Here is a 16300-nt window from a genome sequence, read left to right as displayed (position 1 = left end):
TATGGTCTTCATTATTGCTAAGGTTGTTTACTTTGATGATCCCATCATTGATTAATTTTTGGATTGTCCCCTTAAGGGCAAAAAAATTGTTTGCTAAATGCCCCCTATTTCGATGGCAGGCACAAATGTGCTTGTCATTCCACCATTTTGGTTTGACTTGGGGTTCATAGGGCTTGGCCTTGGGAAGTACAATGAGCTCATCAGCTAAGAGGGTTTGCAAGGCACTCTCATAAGACGTGCCGATAAGAGTATACACCTTGGGTATATCAGAGGATTGATATCTGCAAGGAGGGGAGCTTGATTGTAAGAACTTGTTGATTGGTCTTCAAGGGGGTTTTCGTATTGTGTTGATAGAATGGGTGGGCATTGTATTGTTGGGGTGCATTTGAGTTAGTGTTGTTGACAACATGATATGATTGGTTTAGATGGGATTAGGTTTGAGGTTTGACATGGTTGGCTTCAACCATCCCATCATTAACAGTGTTCTTGTTGTTGTTTCACCACCACGACTTTTATTTATCCATGGCCCAATCAGAGGAATTATGAGTTTGCATGGATTTATTTGAAAATCCCTTACCATCTTTTAATAGTTTAATAATGTCATTATTTAGTAAGGTCTCTTCTACTTTAGCGACATTTTCTAAGGTGGTTTTGAAATATTTGGGCCCTTGGAGTAGGAGCTAGTAATTGAATAGTTTGGAGAGACTATTAATAAAGATGTTAGTCTTCTCTTTGTTGGGTATGTCTCTATGATACTTAGCGAATGTGTGTCTCCACCTTTGTAAGAAAGTTTTGAATGACTCGCTAGGGAGTTGTTTCATGTTGCAAAGATTGATCATTGTAACTTCTCTTTCGATATTGTAGGAATATTGGGAGATGAACATGGAAGCTAGTTGGTCAAAGGTTTTGATATTGGAGGGTAGCTTGGAGAACCACTCCATGGCTTGCCCTCCTAGACTTCTAGGAAATAGTCACATTAGGTACGTCATATCATGGACAAATTCCATACTTAGGGTATAGAATTGTCTGAGGTGGTCTTGTAGGTCTGATGTGCCAAAATATTTATCATACTTTGGAATTTGTAGATTTTGTAGGAAAGGTGTAAAGGTAATGTTCTTATCTAAGAGGAGAGAACACACCTTCTTGAGGTTGAATTCCATAGGTCATGTTTTTTCTCTCTTCATTCTTTACATTTCCATTTATAGGTCTTCTAATTTTTGTGTGACAATGTCTAGGGGTGACTCTTCTTTGTCTGATTTTAAGTTGGTCACATCAAAGTTAGATGGCAATTTCACACCTTGTTGTGCTAATGCTAGTATGTAATGTTCCTTATGTTTTTTGAGCATTTTGTCCGTGATGTCAACAAGCTCAAGATTTTGTTGAAAATCTTTGATCTTAGTTTCAATACTTCTGTCATCCCATACGTTAGATGAACCCATTATGGCCTCGGATTCCAATTTTTGATCGAACAAGGGTGACTTGTGAATAGCTGTGCTCTGTGGGAAATCTATTGTTGTAGTAGGCTCAAGGAGATTTAGAGGTTTTGTGCACTTGATGGTTCTATTGGCTATTCTAGCACTCACTTGTATAGGCGATCACTTCAGTTTTTTAGCTGTACCAATTTTACACGGTGGCATGAAACATGAATTGAATTCCTTTAGTTCTTAGGCATTTTTGGAATGTGAGAATTTCTATTGACCGTGATTTGTTTGTAGTAACAAGTTAGGTTGGACAAGGTGTTTGCCAATGTTGATAGGATGAGTTTCACTTTCGTGAAGTCAGGTAAGGGACAGATGTGTGTCTTCGAAAGTTTCTGACTTGATGTGCGAAATGAAGCGATGATAATTCTTGGGTTGATAATGATGTTTGTAGGTCTGCTTGTTTCAAAAGATGTTTTTGGTTAGATATGGAATTTCTCAGACTTTGTAAAATACCAGCAAAGAAAAAGGTATCCAAATTTGTCGTTTGTTTATGATTATCATGCACACAAATGGCCTCTGTTTTATGTTTTTGGTCATATGCATCACATGAATGGTCAAATGCATTGTTTAATTGATCATATACACTATTTCAATGCTCATATGTGCTATTCTAAATGTTATATGCATTGTTTAATGATTTAAATGCATCATTTTGTTGGGCAAATGTGTTGTTTTAAGGCTCATATGCACTGTTTAATAAGAATATTCATTATAATAGAGATTAGAAGCATTATAGGAATGTTCAGAAGTGCTATTTTATGCAGTATATGTGATACTTTCAGGGTTGTTCGGTAATGTCTTCATCTTGGACTTGGTTTCTTGATATCAGTTTGAAGTTCTTCTTTTTGGAAGGTTTGTGATCCACATTGGTGTTTGTTATTAAGTTAAATGTACTTCCAACCATTTTATTAGTAAGATCAAAGCAAAATGTAAAACCACACACACCTAGTAAATGGAAGAAAATGGCTTCCTAACAAGGTTATCTAAAGCTGGTGACTAGTGGGTCTTAGTGTTTAACCAACTATGTTTAGATATACCTCTCTTGTGACAGAGAGCTTCCCACCAATGCTAAGGAGGTTTGGTGCAATCCCTTACAGGACTACTAAAGGAAGGCTCTATTCTGAAGACAGGTGGCTTGCATTTGATTAGGAATACAAGATTAGGAGGCAATCCCTCTCACCGGCCCTGCTAAGGCAACTCAGGAGGTAGCATTTCTATGGCTAGATAATCCTACCTAGTGAAAAGAAACAAATGGAAGTCACAAACATGTTTGGGAATCTGATCACTTGAGGAGAGTGAGAGCATATCCCTACTATTTTGGCTTCCTAAACACAACATACACAAAGGTTTGATCACCAACCCTTATACTACTAAAGATAGAGGGGCTCCTAGTTACACTATGTGTAAATTATTTCCTTGTTCAATTATAACTGATCTTTACAGAAGGTCGGGCATTCTGATCAACTCGAAGGAGTTGAGAGCATAGGCCTACTTCTGTTTTGGATCAACGAGATTGAACGCTTCTATTAAGCTATGTTTGGAACTTTGAAATGCCGCACTTTATATTGACAAGAGCTGAGGTTCACTTACCTGATTCGGAGCTAATAAAGGCTAGACGCTTTTAGGAGAGTCTTCATTCCTATCGCACGTTGTTTGCAATCTGGAAGCTTTTTGTTAACTTGAAAGGGACCTGTAAGCAAATGAGATTTGGATCTGGAAGTTAGATTCAGGAAACTGTAAATTTTACTAGATGCTCAACATAAATACTCACATGTGTTACAGAAAGCATCATATGTGCTATTTAATCTGGCAAATGCACTATAAGATGCTTTATATGCACTTCATAAATGATCAAATGCATTATAGAAATATGTAAATGTGTCATAGAAAACTTCATAAGTGCTGCAAAAAGATTTAAATGCACTACAAAATAATTTAAATGTGCTTCAGAAAGATTAAATGCATTAAAACAAAGTTCATAAGCATCAAAATATCTCTCGGAAGCATTAAAACAGAGTGCAAAAGTGTCAAAAGATTCAGATGTAGCCTTTGTGTGCTCGGGGAAGACTTTGGGACGTTAGTTCTCACTGATATGAAGCCTCCTAAATGCTGTAGAACCTGTATTCAATCAGACTTGCATAAGAGAATAGCAAAAAACACATATTAACACTAGAAATGAAAGATTAGACTGAAAAACTTGAAAATAGGGAAGCTTTTAGTTCAACCCCATGGTGGCGCCATTTTGTACATGGTGTAAACCCGTATTCATAAAACTTTAATGTAGAATGCAAATAGATTGATGAATAGGTTGTGAAATTAACTATCTTCTTCTTAAAGCTGGATTTGCAAATATAGATTTGATCCCTACTCCTACAAATTTGAACTTTTTCCTATGGATTGGACCTTTCTTTGGGATTTGTAAGTATTAATAGGTTTTCTTAGAAATGTGTTTGCAGTTGTTAATTGGAGTTGGTAATGTTCACAAGAACTAACATAACTTGTTGTGCTAGACACAAGAGATGACTTGAGTATCATTTCTCTAAGTTAAATAAGGTGCAAACCAATTTAAATAACTATGAGTGAGTTTGAAGACACTTCAAGAAACCTTTAAGATGTACAACTTGTCCTCGTCAAGTTGGGATTGATATAACTGAAAATGTAATCCTAAATCATGGTATAAAAAGATGATTCCTTTATTCTCTATAAAATCTAAAATAGATTTATGATTTATTCTTTATATAAAACCTTCATGCTCAAACATAGAATCTCATTTTTGAATCAACAACTAGAAACCACAAATGAAAAAATAATTAGTTTAATTCAAATACGCTTAAAATTATTTGTCAAAACTAAATCTACGTACCTAACTACAATCAAATGTCTAAGATTACAAAATAATAAGAATAAATGTAGGTCGAATCCAAATACTTAAAATATGACATGTGAAATCAAGAACTTTAACCCAAAAAAAACATTCCACTCATAATGGTAATAATTGTTGGGTGCTTATTTTCACCCTTTTTAAACATAGACAATAAAAAATAACCAAAACAAAAGGACGGTCATTCATAAAATTTCCAATATGCAATGGCCAAGTGTTCAAAAAGAGTGGCCTAGGAAGTCAATTTTTTAATTTGTAGGGATATTCTTGGAATGTCGTGTCACATTAACAATTAAAGGGTCCCGCGTACGTGTTCCTGACTAATGGGATTCTAATACCATGGAATTAATGGCCATGTCATTTATCCATCCAATCGTAAAGTTGTTTGGAATCGGTGATAAGATACCACCAGTCGAAAGCAAAATCCCCCTTTTTTTCCGAATCTTGGTTACATAATTTAAGGCTAAGCAACCAATTTCTATGTGCCAGATTCTGTTAAAAAATTATGTAAATTCATTGTGCCAGGTCTTACGGCTTACCGAAATTCTTGTTGCGGAAAAGATATTCAGTTTGCATCAGTGAAGACACTTGTTTGTTATCTATTGATGAATTCATTAAAAAATGGCAACAAATTCAGCTCCGAAGACAGCAGGTGGCTTGTATAGCAGCAAAGACAACCTCCCTTCAATCCCCTCAATGATTTAATTGATTGCAGTTATAGCGGATTTTTTCATGGAGTTGGAATTGTGGTGTGTGAAGAAGAGAAGGAATCTGTAAAGTGAAAAAGGTGTTTAAATGGCCGCGAGTTCGACACCCGGTGGTGGCAAGAGCAATCAGGAGGGCGCTGCTCAAGTAAACCCTAGCAATGGTAACATCAACAATAATAACACTAATTCGGTAGCTCCAGGTAACGGAGCTGATAATTCTATTGGTTTGCAGTCTCTCAAACACGATCCTGGCATCGCTATCGAATGGACTAGTGAAGAACAATCAATTCTCGAAGACTATTTATCCAAGTACGGCTTCAAAATAATTTCTCGTTTAGAATTATTTTTAATGTCGATTTTAATTTCTTTTTCTTTTTGGTAAATCTTAAGATTACTCCGAATAGTCATGAGCTAACGAGAACTCGAATCTAAGACTCTCCTCAACATTCTTCCGCTGACATGCTTGTTCACTTTGTGGTCGGAACTGTAGATTGTTTTCAAGACCCGCTCATCTGTGCCAAGGGCTTCTAGCTCGATATCATGCAAATTTTCAAGATACCAGTTAGAACCCAAACCTAAGACCTTTTATTTCCTGTTGTGCTCTCAGCTAAATAATTGTGTTATTATCTAGGGTCAATTGTCATTTTCTGATATATTATGGTTCAAAAATTCGTAAAACGTTTACTAAATTTTTAGAATTTGAAAAAGCTTGACATTTTTTTCACTTATTTATGATTTTCTCTCTTGTTTTTATGTATGCCAAAAGAAATGGTGATGAGAAGGTATTTTAAAATTTTCTTATAATTTTACATGTCCAATGAATGATGCAGGAGCATCTTGCAAGAGAAAATTTATTTATTAAAAAAAAAAAAAAAAATAAAAAAAAAATTGTGAAGGAGAGAGAAAGTGACGAAAATTAGAGGAGAAACAATAATAAAAATGGAAAAAAGGAGAAAAGGAGGAATTTTTATTTCCGAGGTGCATAGGTGGCATAAATAGAAAAATAAGAAATTAGTTGTCATTCCATTAATCGAGGTGTGTAGGTGGCATCTTAGAAGCTTGTGGAAAGTTTCTTAAATCTTGCATTTAATATTTGTTGTGATCCATAAAGGAAATGTAATTTTCTAATTGGGCCACATGGTGGTGCTTAGTTGTAATTCTAGAAGGTTACGGAAGTTGTAGAAGGTTGTGGATATTGTGTAGGAGGAATTTTAGAAGGTTGTGGATAAGTCATGCATGGGGTGGTAAGTGCCTATTTAAGCAAGGCATATGAGCATTTCTAATCAAGCTCGAGAAGGAGAAGCTCGAGAAGTAAAAGCTTGGAAAGGTGAAAGCTCGAGATGTAGAAGCTTTGGAAGGTCAAGCTTTAAGGTGCAAGCTAGAAAGTGTGAAGGTTTAAAGGTGTGAAAGAGAAGAAGGAAGTGAGGAGTGAGTTTTCTTGAGTCTGTGGACAGAGCGCCGAATGTGAGGTAGTTTACAACAGGATTGTGATGGAGTTGTGAGTGTGTAGACAGAGCGCCAAATGTGAGGCAGTTTACACTTGGATCTTGGATAAAGTTGGAGAAGAGCTAGTGACTGCGATTTGGAAACAAGGAGTTTGCTTGGTGGCTTGCCAGCACAAGTTGAGATCTCGGAGGTTTCTACTAGAGTGTGGATCTGGACTAGCTTAAGCTTGGATTGGATCTTGAGGGATCTTGTAGAAATGTTATTGTAATTAATATTGGATTTTCAAGTATAATAAAATTGTTTGAAACATTTTGTCATCTCTTGTCTTCATATTGTGGCATTTTTGGTTATGAGGTGGTAGGGTGGTGTGGCCTTTCGTCAGTGGTATTAGAGCGTACCTTCATCAATGAAGTTGGAAATCATGAAGAAAAATATCGTTCAGAAATCTTCGAGAGAAAAATGTTGTACTTTTAAAAATTTTGTAATGCAAGAAAAGGGATTTTCAGAGAGACAGATAAGGAAAGTGAAGAAAGAAGAATTTGTTTCCAAATAAAATAAAATTACTTTTTGTATATATTTATATCATAGGATATGTATATCTGGGAGTAGGGGATTTAAGTATGTTAACATACATTACTTGGGGTATAAACTTAAGAATTGAGTGAAGAAGCTAAGGACGAGTTTTCCCTTATCAAGTAATTGTCTACATTCTTGGTTCTTTATTGCTCCCTTTCCTTAACCAACCTTGATAAATTCTGCTGGCGAGCTCTCCTGAAAGTAAACCCTTCAGCTTCCAGAAGGGGATAAATTGTTTTGAATTTGCATCTAGTTTTCAAAGAGAGTCAATCTTTTAAAAAAACACGATTTGTATTCTCATTTCTTAGGAGCGGATAATGATTTATAAATCTGTTTGTAAACAAATCTATTTGCATACAATCAGAAGTGACTAGGATTTAGGAAGCGCGTTCTTTCAAATTTCAAGAATACCCTCTACAATAGAAAGCGTGTTGCCATGTCTGTTTTAAGCCAAAACACATGAATCATCCTAAATCATGTTTTTTGGACTGCAAAGGCGAGGGATCCTTTATCATCTTTTTCTTGGAATTTTACTTCTTTATCAATCATGTTATAATTTGGTTTTGCTTATATTGTGCAACTTCTTGATTGGCATAAATAAAGGTTGGTAGATGTGATGTTTTTGAAGTTCATGTAAATGCAGTATTATGCTTTATGCTTTTGGAAATAATGGTGCAAGTATTTTTGCATCAACATTTCAGAGTGCACTCTGCAATTCATCATCAGGTATTTCACAGCTATTACAAGAAGCATAGTATTTCATTGATAAATTTTGTCATTATGTTATTGAAACTAGTTTATCTTCTTCAAAAAGCTTTGTAGGTTAACTCACTGATAACATTTTTGAGAGTTGTGAAAGACCACTATGTTTTTAATATAAAAGCAGCCAAAACAAGGGGGCTGGCTGAATACAACAATGGTGTAGCTACCAGTAGAAAACCAACAGAAAACCAAACAGGCTCCTTAACGCTTTACATCAAAAACAATAGTAAAGTAAAGGTACTAGAGTTCATGTTCTTAAAACTAACAAAGTTAAATAGATTAACAAAAAACATGTAGGTGGTCAACGCATCGTACCACGCATAGCCCAACTCTAAGTTCCACCGAACAACTAAAACCATCTAAACTAGATGGAAAGAAACTACCAGCAGAAAACCAAAAACACCAGGCACTAGAAGGGCCACTAAGTGACATCTTTCTTCTTGCCTTTCCCCGCCAGCAAAACCTTAGCCCAGTTCTCCGCAAGGAAATTGTAGAGCAGTTTCGAATCCTCTTTACCCAGGCCTTCCTCCTTCTTGTAAGCTAGCAGCTGTAGGGTGGTCACTGCCACATGTGTCACCTTCAGGGAGAATTTGGAGAAGAGGGTGAACCCTTCCTCTAATGCTTGACACCAACCATTTAGCCTGAATGTCTTTGGGAGTAACGACCACCTCCTTTGTAGTATCTATCTTTAGTTCTTTGCTGCAATTCACAAGGGACTTCCTCTTATCCTGCACATCCAGATTGTTAGTGGGGGCCCTTAAGATATCCAAACCATCAAGCCTTATAGGGGAATAAATAGTGTCAGGGGTTTCTTTGTCAGACTTGGGGTTTGTTTGGTTAGCAACAGATAACAAGGTGAAAGTGGCAGAAATATGGGTGGGGTCCTAGGAAGGGTCCTTGATAGGGTTTTCCACCTCAAAATCCCAGGTGCCATCAACAGTGTCATCCCATTTCTCCTCCTCTTTATTATCAATATCCTCCTTCAACTTCTCCTTATCATCTTTCGAGGTCTTAGCACTCTCCTCCGAATTAGTCACTTCCTCCTCCTCTTGAGATCGTTTGGCCATTTGTTTAAATCCCCTTGGTCTTAGAAAGCCTACCCAATCTTCTTCTGTTCCCATGACACTCATCATCCGAGTCCCCAATCTCCACATCCACCCTCTTATCAACTTTTTTATTAGTGAAAGACCACTATGTTTCACTAAGTTATAAATGGAATAAAATGACTTTGGAGACAATTTACCTAAGTTGCCGATTCGAGTTTGAGTTTGGGTTTGTGAGTTTGGGCAATTTGTTTTCTCCCATTTGGGTTCATGAGTATATAATATATATACATATTTATATATAAATATATAAATGCATTAGATATAACACAAAATAAGAGAAATGTGCATAATTGCAAAACTAAGTCATTTCATGGTATGAATATATGTTGCTTGATTATTGATCAGTGCCAAATGTCAAAGACAAACATTAAATACTCGCTCATTAATCTATGTTCATGATTGTAAATGAAATCATACATTGAATTACTAAATTGCAAAATGAAATTTCAAAATATAGGCTAGTTCATCAAATAATAAAGTTTGAAACATAATGACAAATGACAAGTGTTTAATAGTTTATCACTGATAATATTATCAAATACCCTTCAAGGGTCAAATGGGTCATAAAAAATGAGGGATCAATGACTTCATCCCTGTCTGCAACTATATTTAGATCCTCATCAATGGAACCCAAACTGGTTCCACTAGCCCTAGATGCTGCCATATCATCCTCTTCCTCTTGAACATCTAGCAAGGTAACTCTAGCTAGATCTTGGATGGTCATATCCAAGTCAATGAATTTGGGTAATACATCCCACAAGTTCTCTGGCTCCTTATATTTTGGCTCCTTGCGTGTTAGGAGGCACCAATTGTTATGAATATATACCAAATCCTTTGCTTTCTTGGAACCCAACTAGTTACGCTTCATTGAGTGGATAAAGGAGTATCTACTCCAATTTTGCTTGGCAATAGAAGAGCTCGCAACCTAGAGAGACAAACAACAAAATTTTAAAAAATTTAGAAATTCTAATACAATTAGAATTTAAGAGTGAGTGACAATTAAAAAAGGAAAAAAATAACTCAAACACTTGCTTGTGATAGGATCTTAATAGCAAGCGGCTGGAGTTGCATATAATCTATACCATATAGGTACCACCATCCAATGACATCCACTCTACTTTGGTCACTAATTGCATCAGGGTCTTCATTTTTTCCTAAGACAAACTCTGAAATCTCTCTCCTAACATTTGATGCCACCTCTAGATTGCTAAAGACCCAGCTCAATGCCTTTTTATACCCACTAGCAACCTCAAGATCTCTATATGGTAGCATTGTACCAGGAATAGCATCTCACCACTCTAATACCTAGGAGAAAGTGCATAGGCCATAGTCATCTTGTTCCAGTAATGAAGAAAAATCGACTCCACCCTTTTGTACAAGGTGTCCTTAGGATCCCGCTCTCTTCTATGAATTACTTGTGATGTAATGTTCATGTAAGCTATCTTGATGCATGCTCATTAAAATTAAAAATCAAAATCTCTCAATAAACAAGGATAATGTATTGAATAAAAATCTAAACTTACCGTTTTTAATCTCTCTAGCATGTAGTCCATGGCATTGTAGATGTCACCCAAACAAGGCTCATCATTGTCGGCAAACCGAAGCATAGACATGATGGGCCCGGTGAATTCTGATACAAAATCCACCCGACCCCATCAATCATCATCCAAGATCATTGCCTTTACCTTTTGAGCCCTTGTTGTATTCTTTGATTGCTTCCATTCACTCCATTGGTTGGTAAACTAATAACCAGTTGAGACAATTCAACTTCCACCCTCACAAGTTGTCTAAGGACGATTATGTGTGAAGCAAACTGCATTTCAGCAACCTATTACTATGTTAATTGTAAGTTAATAACACATTTCAAATATGTAAACAACACAAAAACCATTTTGTTCAATTAGGTAAAGTATGACACAAAATGATAAATGAAACTAAATAAAGGTACCACCATCCAATGACATCCACTCTACTTTGGTCACTAATTGCATCAAGGTCTTCATTTTTTCCCGAGACAAACTTTGCAAACTCTCTCTTAACATTTGATGCCACCTCTAGATTGCTAAAGAGCTTGCTCAATGCCTTTTTATACCCACTAGCAACCTCAAGATCTCTGTATGGTGGCATTCTACTAGGAATAGCATCTCACCACTCTAATACCTGGGAGAAAGTGCATAGGCCATAGTCATCTTGTTCTAGTAATGAAGAAAAATCGACTCCACCCTTTTGTACAAGGTGTCCTTAGGATCTTGCTCTCTTCTATGAATTACATATGATGTGATGTTCATGTAAGCTATCTTGATGCGTGCTGATTAAAATTAAAAATCAAAATCTCTCAATAAACAAGGATAATGTATTGAATAAAAATCTAAACTTACCATTTTCAATCTCTCTAGCATGGAGTCGATGGCATCGTAGATGTCACCCAAACAAGGCTCATCATTGTCAGCAAACCGAAGCATAGACATGATGGGCTTGGTGAATTCTGATACAAAATCCACTCGACCCCATCAATCATCATCCAAGCTCATTGCCTTTACCTTTTGAGCCCTTGTTGTATTCTTTGATTGCTTCCATACACTCCATTGGTTGGTAAACTAATAACCATTTGAGACAATTCAACTTCCACCCTCACAAGTCGTCTAAGGACGATTATGTGTGAAGCAAACCATGTCTCAACAACCTATTAACATGTTAATTGTAAGTTAATAACATATTTCAAATATGTAAACAACTCAAAAACCATTTTGTTCAATTAGGTAAAGTATGACACAAAATGATAAATGAAATTGAATAAAGATTAAAATTTACCTTCAATAATTCCAAGTGGGAGAAAGCTCTAAAAATTGCTTGTGACATATGGTGGTTTGTCACAAACATTTGGATCTCCTCACTCTCATACACTTTTTTCACCCCTTTAATTTGGGTGCCAATCGCTTTCATCACCAAGTTCAAGGAGTGGACGGTGCATGGTGTCCAAAAGATATGATCATATCGTGCTTAGCAAAGCACCCATAGCCGTACAAACCTTAGCATTGTCCATTACCACTTAGACAACATTGTCAACTCCCATAGACTTTATGGATCCAATGAGAATCTAGGCAATAAATTCTGCATCCTTTATTTGTCCTTCACAATCAACTGCCGTAAAAAACATTACCCCCTTGGGGGAGACAACAATCACATTTATTAGTGGACGGTTTTTGCAATCTTTCAATCCATTAGGAACAATGGTCACCCCCATTTGGATCCAAGATTCTCTTATTGGTTTGAGGAGGGTCTCTACATTCTTTCTCTCACTATGCAATAAGGTGGTTCTCACCTATTCATATCCAAGACTTTGGTAACCATGAGGCACTCCATATATTGCTTCCACCATTTCTCTTCAATAAGGTGATCGCACTAGATTGAATGGAAGACCATTCACAAAGAGACAGTGCCCAACCTTTACATCAGCAATTTCTTTCAATTCATTTTGAAATGCCCTATCTAATGGTCCTCTCTTGCGGGTGGTAGTTTGGGGTGTTTGTACTTCTTCTTTATTCATAGAAGGGATAGGCAAGAAAGGATTATGTCTAGTGGTTGTTTAAGAGGGTGGTGTTGGTGGTTTATGCTTTGATTTTTCTTGTTTCCCCCTTGACACTAACTTATCAACATCTTGTTGTTCTTTTAACATGGTTGCTATTTGAGCATCCGACAACCACTTCTTATATCCCCCTTCTTATCTCCTTCTAAGCCTTCACCAATGCTGATTCCTTTACCCCTAGGGCCTATTAAATGATGTTTAACTCAGAAATAAGAGCTTCTATATTGGGTTTTGCAAAAATTGCATTTCATAGATACCCCTTCCCCCCTCCCCCTTCAACGTATTGTTCAATTCTTGTTGTATACTTCCACAAAGGAAAACCCCCTTCAACACATTGTTCAATTCTTGTCGTATACTTCCATAGAGGAGAATTTTTATCAATTTTAAATTTTGGGACCCCTCCTCACCCACTGAGCTTTGACTACTCATTCTTGCAATCTATAACAAGAAAAATAAGCATATTTTAAAACTTATGCAAAACCTTGATAAAATTTAGAACAATAGGAAAACTTAAAATAAACTATCAAAGAAGTAAAAGGAGGGATCAAATGCACATTTGGAACACTCAACACTGATTATTGGAAGGATTTGAGACTTTGCAAACAATCTCTACAGCCTTCTCTTCAAACTTGCAAAATGGGCACACCAAAATGAGAGAGCAAATGAGAGATTAGATGAGTGAGTTTTTTTTATTAGGCTCCTTTTAGGGTTCCATAAAAAAGTATCTTAAAAAAAAGTTCTTTTTTAAGTTGTTTTAATTCACTTTTTGGACCCTACTGCTGTAGGTCTTCCCAGGTTTGCCATGGGCCCGCTCGGGTTTGCAGCTGGTCCTGGTAGTCTGGATTTCCCACAGTCTGAAATCCAAACCCTGCCCGGATCCACAACGAACCTGAGCATGGATCGGGGCATGCACGAACTTGGACCCAGATCCGGGAGGTAGGCTCCAAACCAAGTAAACTAGCAATTTACTCAATTTTCTGATAGACAGGAATTACATACTTCATATAAGACATGTAATTCCTTATCCCAAAACACCATGGTTTGAAACTAGTTCTAATGTTCCCTATTGGGACATTCCTATATTTTTCCCTAGAACAATAAATGGGATATGAATTATGTTGTGGAAGTACAACTTGCCATTTTAAATTTTTATTAAGGCCCTGCAACCAGGTTATATCTTTATGAAAGATAAAGAAACATATAATGTGCATGTGGGGTTCAATATTGCTTTCCCAACAGCCAATCCTCATTATGGAGTTCTGTGGGAAATCATATTACGTGCCTTGAGCTTATTCCTTTCCATCAAGCCAAAGAGCACGAAATCTCAACTACCATTTGGTCTTCTGTGCCCCATCTCCCCTCCCTCCTCTGCCTGGGGTCGGTGTATGTGAATGTAACTTATGCGTTACTTGCATTCCTTATTGTGTATTTCATTCCGCCCTACTTAACACGGTTGAGCATCTTGGGCAAATATGTTATAGGAATCCCTGATGTAACAGAGAAAATACCTGTTGGGCTAAAGATGAGGTAACACTACAAGGATAGTATAATACAACAACTACAAAGTATTGTAGGATGCTGCTCAGAAATTAACTGCTATCCTAGATCACCCATCTATGCTTGGTTGAGGGTGGGGATGGAGAACTATCAGTGCCCCTCCAACTTCAATGAATCGACTATTAGCATATGATTAGCAATTAGATAAGGTGGTGGATACTTTTATTTTTTTAATTTAAAATGTTTCTTGCATTATAAGAACAAGGCGACAAGGGAGTTCTGCTTAGTTATTTGCTTGCATTTGACACAATATATTTGTTAATTAATTGCCACCTTTTGTGGATTGGTTTCCCATGATTGAAGATCATCGTGAGTTGGATCTGTAAAACAGAGCATAAGACAGAAGAGAATGTACTTTTCGGAAAATTAACAAATGTTCGACTCTCATTTCAGTGTTAGTGTCATTGCTAGAGCTGGGTACATTAGTCCTTCAGGCATGAAGCTATCATCTCAGGGTTGGAAACTCTCAGGAGCAGTTTATATAAATCAGTATAGAGTCTGTAAGCTAGGAGTACCCAGTAATTTGTATTAGATTGGTACTTTTTTCTTTGAATGTATGATGTTAGCAAAAAATTATTAAGAATATTAAAAAGTTTTTTTGTCACTGGAGTGTTTTTGCGTCTGTTATTTGTGCATCTCGTAGGGGCTATTACAGTTCAATGCAAGTGGTGTGTGGGCAAAAGATGGGGCTAAGGTCAAGCCTATTTCAAATTTTGGCAAAATGGTAACAGTTCAGATTTGTCAACTTTTGTGAAGCAACCTTAATGGGTCTTGTTCCAAGGTGCATTCCACAAAAAAAGAAAAAGAAAAACTAATAATTCAGTTTGCAGGCCACAAATATGTCAACAGAGCATCCCATTTATGATGTTTTTGGGTAGAAGATCAAGAAAAACTTGTTCCAAGGAGCTTTTTTCACAAAAAAAAGAGAAACTAGCAATTCAGTTTTGCAGGCCACAAACATGCCAATGGTGCATCCCATTTTTGATGTTTTCGACATGAACAAGAAGGGAAAGTAATAAAGTGCAGTCCAGGCCACAAACTGGCTGAGCTACGCTTGTGATTTCATGACCGACCGATTCAATGAGTGATTCATTCACAGTAAGGTTCATCCTGAATCTTTTTTTAATTATAATGATGTATGAGATATTAAAGTTAGTGATATGAAGACCCATCTATGAGGAGGAAGTTGGAGGCGATGTAGACATGATGACTTTGTCCCTTGCCTTATCATAAGATTCCTCCAGCTGCTCAACAGTTCAGACTCTATCCTGGTGATGAAACAACCATGTGTATAATACCACTGAAATCTCTCCATATTTCCCTTTCTTTCTGCTTCTATCTTCTCTTCTTTGCATGCTTCTATTTGACACCCATGGTAATTAAATGTGCAATCTGCCACTCAAAATATGTCTGTAAACATTTGTGGCTCGGGTTGATTGGATCTAACATTCAACAGGCGTCAGACAAACTTCCTGACAAGTGCATGGTGCAATAGGCTCATTTCTCTTTGGAACTTTTATAGTTTCTGTCACCTGCATAACTTCATTATATACTATGGCTCACATTGTTGAATACCATAGCTGCGATAAGGATCAGTTTGTCTTTGGTGGATGCCTTTGATTTTATTCAGAATAAGATGCCTCTTCAATTATTGTAAGCTCCTGTGAGATATCTCTGCAGTGTGTAGTTATGTTGTGCTCTTTGTTTTCTAGTGATGGTAACATCTTGGCAAAAGAATCCCGATTCAATCAACTCATGAGATTGGAGTCCGTCAGGATAGTCTCTACAAGCTTTGAGCCCGTCCAATCCATCAACTTGCATATGATACTTCTAATTCAAATGAACTTTAGCACTAGAGGTTTGGTCATTTAAATTTCAAAACTTCAGCCACTATGGAGAAGGCCGTAGTTGGTGTTCCAAACCTGAACCAAAACCATGGAAGAGTTTGCAAAGGACACTCTCTAGGTAAGAATTTTAAGAGCACTTTTCATAGTAGTGAAAATAGAGCTAAAGATATAATAGAGTTGATTCATTCAGATTCATGTGGTCCCATGTTAGTTTCTTCTCTTAGTAGTTTTTGGTATTATGCTACATTCATAGATGATTATTCGTCTACGTGTTGGATTTATTTTCTTCAGTCCAAGAAATTTGATGAGGTTCTTTTCCATTAAAAAGAATTCAAAGCACTTGCTGAAAAC

The 16300-nt window shown here is 36.7% G+C and overlaps 1 protein-coding gene across 2 annotated transcripts in view; it reads left to right on the top strand.

The window, feature by feature from the left end:
• The first annotated feature begins 4846 nt into the window (after positions 1–4846).
• The window catches only part of LOC149567232 (uncharacterized), a 101163-nt gene continuing 89709 nt past the window's right edge, over positions 4847–16300 (top strand). For both annotated transcript variants that reach the window (XM_089820413.1, XM_089820412.1), the window contains exon 1: positions 4847–5378. In XM_089820413.1, the coding sequence (XP_089676539.1) occupies positions 5158–5378 (221 nt within the window). In that variant the 5' untranslated portion in view covers positions 4847–5157. The remainder of the gene's footprint in view (positions 5379–16300) is intronic.

Source organism: Cupressus sempervirens, chromosome 3, assembly GCF_028749045.1.
Source record: "Cupressus sempervirens isolate cs-2001-9-10 chromosome 3, ASM2874904v1, whole genome shotgun sequence".
NCBI lineage: Eukaryota > Viridiplantae > Streptophyta > Pinopsida > Cupressales > Cupressaceae > Cupressus > Cupressus sempervirens.
This window is presented reverse-complemented; position numbering and strand designations above follow the sequence as displayed.